We start from the raw sequence: 2,897 nt of genomic DNA, 5'->3' as shown, positions 1-2,897 counted from the left end.
ATCCTTCTGTTCAGGCTGCAGCAGTTGCTGCACTGCCAGAAGATGAACTTGAAGAAAAGTCTGATGTGGACAAACCTTTAGAGGAAGTTTCTGAAAATGAAGAAGATAAACATTATCAACATGCTGTTGATCTTAGAAAATTTATGTTAATTCTTACAGAGGTTTTTCCTGTGGCCCCTCGTTCTCCTCCATCGGAATTTATCTTAGGTAAAGCAACCAAAGTGCCGGTTTATACTAAGATGGTACTTTCACGTTCTTCTAAACAAGCCTTGAAGTTAATGGGTTCCTGGATGGACAAGAAGAGAGCTATTGGCAAAACGGCCATTGATTCTCCTCTCGCAAAATTGGCCTCTAAATCCAGTGTGTGGTACGAGACTGGTGAAGTGCTGGGCTTGGGATTTCCTTCTTCTGCCCAGGGAGATTTCTCGAGTCTGGTGGATTCGTCTCGTCGTATGGCCTTAAGGAAAACAAAGGTTTGGTGGTCAATGGCAGAGTTCGACCATTTACTTAAGGGTTTGTTTAGGGCTTTTGAAGTGCTAAATTACCTAGACTGGTCTTTGGGAGCCTTAAGCAGGAGGGTCTCTGATATGAAGGACACAGACACTAGTGGCCTTGTTCATTTGATGTTCTGCTTGGACAAATGTGTGAGGGATGGCTCTAACGAGTTAGTTACCCTGTTCACAGCTGGAATCCTTAAGAAAAGGGCCACTATGTGTTCTTTTCTCTCAGCAGGAGTTTCACCTTACCAGAAAGGGGAACTACTATTCGCTCCTTTGTCATCTACCTTATTTTTGCAAGAGTTGGTAGGGTAGATTACCACTGCTCTCACCCAGAAGGCCACCCATGATTTGATGACCAATATGGCCTAGAAAGTTTTGCCTTCTGCCTTTTCTTCTCGTAATCCTAAGGAAGCCTCTACTGGTATTCGACCTTCTCAGTCCTTTCGTGGTAAATCTTCCGGAAGGGGTTCTTTCAGACCAGATGGCAGAAAACCTTGGAGCAGAGGAACCAAAACCGGCCGAGGTAGAGTCTGACTGCCCTATCCTTCAGACAGCAGTAGGTGCCAGGCTGATCTACTTCTGGAAGGCCTGGGAGAGGAATGGAGCGGACCCCTGGTCCGTCCAAGTGTTAAGGGAGGGTTACAAGATTCCATTCCTATCTATTCCTCCATTAGTAACACATCCGGTGGATCTTTTGCCCAAATACAGGGAGGGTCTGAAGAAGCAGGCCATGCGGCTGCAGATGTCTCTATTATTAGAAAAACAAGCAATAGAGGAAGTGCAGGATGTAACATCTCCGGGGTTTTACATCCGACTTTTCTTAGTCCCCAAGAGTTCGGGGGAGTGGAGACCGGTTCTGGACGTAAGTGTTCTAAATGGTTACGTCCAGAATACAACGTTTACAATGGAGACTCAGAAGACGGTTCTTGCGGCGGTAAGGAGGGATGATTGGATGGTCTCAATAGACCTCCAAGACGCCTATTTCCATATTCCAATACATCCCAGTTGCAGACGTTATCAGAGATTCATGGACGGAAACAAGGTCTTCCAATTCAGAGCTCTTTGTTTCGGACTCGGCACGGGTCCTCTATTATTTACAAAGATCATGCTGAATGTAGCAAGCATGCTGCATTCGAGGGGAATCAGAGCCTCCCTGTACCTGGACGATTGGCTGATAAGAGCCTCCTCAGCCGATTGCTGTTTGAAGGACCTAAGAATGACACTGGAATTAACCAAGGAACTGGGCCTCCTGGTGATTCCGAAAAAATTGCAACTGACTCCATCCCAGGAGATTCTTTATTTGGGGATGGAGATTCACAGTCGGAGTTTTCGGGCTTTTCCGTCGCCTGTGAGAATACAGTCGGCTCTCCAAAAAATCCAAGCTTTTCTGATGAAGGAACTCAGTTCCGTAAGGGAATGGATGAGCCTTCTGGGGACACTCTCATCATTAGAGAAGTTCGTGACTCTGGGAGGTTGCATTTGCGTCCCCTTCAGTTTCATCTCAATCGGCATCGGAACAAAGGGGACAGTCTCAACAGGGAAAGCGTTTCCATCACGAACTCCATCAAGTCTCATCTTCAGTGGTGGAACAATGAGCACAGATTGAAGGAAGGCTTGTCTTTACATCAGAAGAGCCCAGACCTCGTTTTGTGTTCCGACGCCTCAAACTCGGGGTGGGGAGCAACACTGGGGAAGAAGGAACTCTCGGGAGCTTGGACAGTGGAGCAAATAGCTCTCCACATAAACCAAAAGGAGCTTTTGACAATATATCTGGCCCTCAAAGGTTTCGAAGAGCATATCAGGGGCAAAGTAGTCCAAATCACTGCGGACAGCACTACAGCTTTGTCCTATATAACAAAACAAGGCGGGACCCACTCATGGACTTTATATGAGATAGCAAGACCTCTTCTCATATGGGCAGAAAGGAAAGTGACACTTTTGACTCGGTTTATTCAGGGAGTCAACAATGTGAGTGCAGACAGACTCAGCAGGAGGGGTCAGATTCTAGAAACCCACGGAATGGATTTTACACCGAGACGTCTGCTAAAGTCTGTGGGGTTTATGGGGTTGTCCTCTCGTTGATCTCTTTGCAACCGCAAAGACAAAGAGACTGGAGTGTTACTGCTCACCAGTACCGGATTTCCGAAGCCATCCACATAGACACCTTTATAATGAATTGGTCGCACATGGAGGTTTATTCTTTCCCCCCATTCAAGATTCTCTACAAAGTGATACAGAAGTTCGTATCCCACGAAGAAACCAGGATAACGCTGATAGCTCCGTTCTGGCCATCAAGAAGTAGGTTTCCAGAGGTACTGGAATGGATGGTAGATTTACCGTGAAGCCTTCCCTTAAGACCAGATCTTCTCAGACAACCTCACTTGGCTCGAAACCATC

General features: G+C 46.6%; 1 protein-coding gene across 1 annotated transcript; it reads left to right on the top strand.

The window, feature by feature from the left end:
* The first annotated feature begins 981 nt into the window (after positions 1-981).
* LOC137621026 (uncharacterized) lies at positions 982-2,582 on the top strand. Its single transcript, XM_068351466.1, has 2 exons — positions 982-1,362; positions 1,506-2,582. Exons 1-2 carry the CDS (start codon positions 982-984, stop codon positions 2,580-2,582), a joined length of 1,458 nt encoding a protein of 485 aa, XP_068207567.1.
* Positions 2,583-2,897: the final 315 nt, after the last annotated feature.

This window comes from Palaemon carinicauda, chromosome 27 (genome assembly GCF_036898095.1).
Source record: "Palaemon carinicauda isolate YSFRI2023 chromosome 27, ASM3689809v2, whole genome shotgun sequence".
NCBI lineage: Eukaryota > Metazoa > Arthropoda > Malacostraca > Decapoda > Palaemonidae > Palaemon > Palaemon carinicauda.
This window is presented reverse-complemented; position numbering and strand designations above follow the sequence as displayed.

Coding starts and splice junctions, on each gene's coding strand:
- LOC137621026 (XM_068351466.1), top strand. CDS start 982: ATGGCAGAAAACCTTGGAGCAGAGGAACCAAAACCGGCCGAGGTAGAG. Junction 1,363..1,505: donor AGTGGAGACCGGTTCTGGAC/GTAAGTGTTCTA, acceptor AATACATCCCAG/TTGCAGACGTTATCAGAGAT.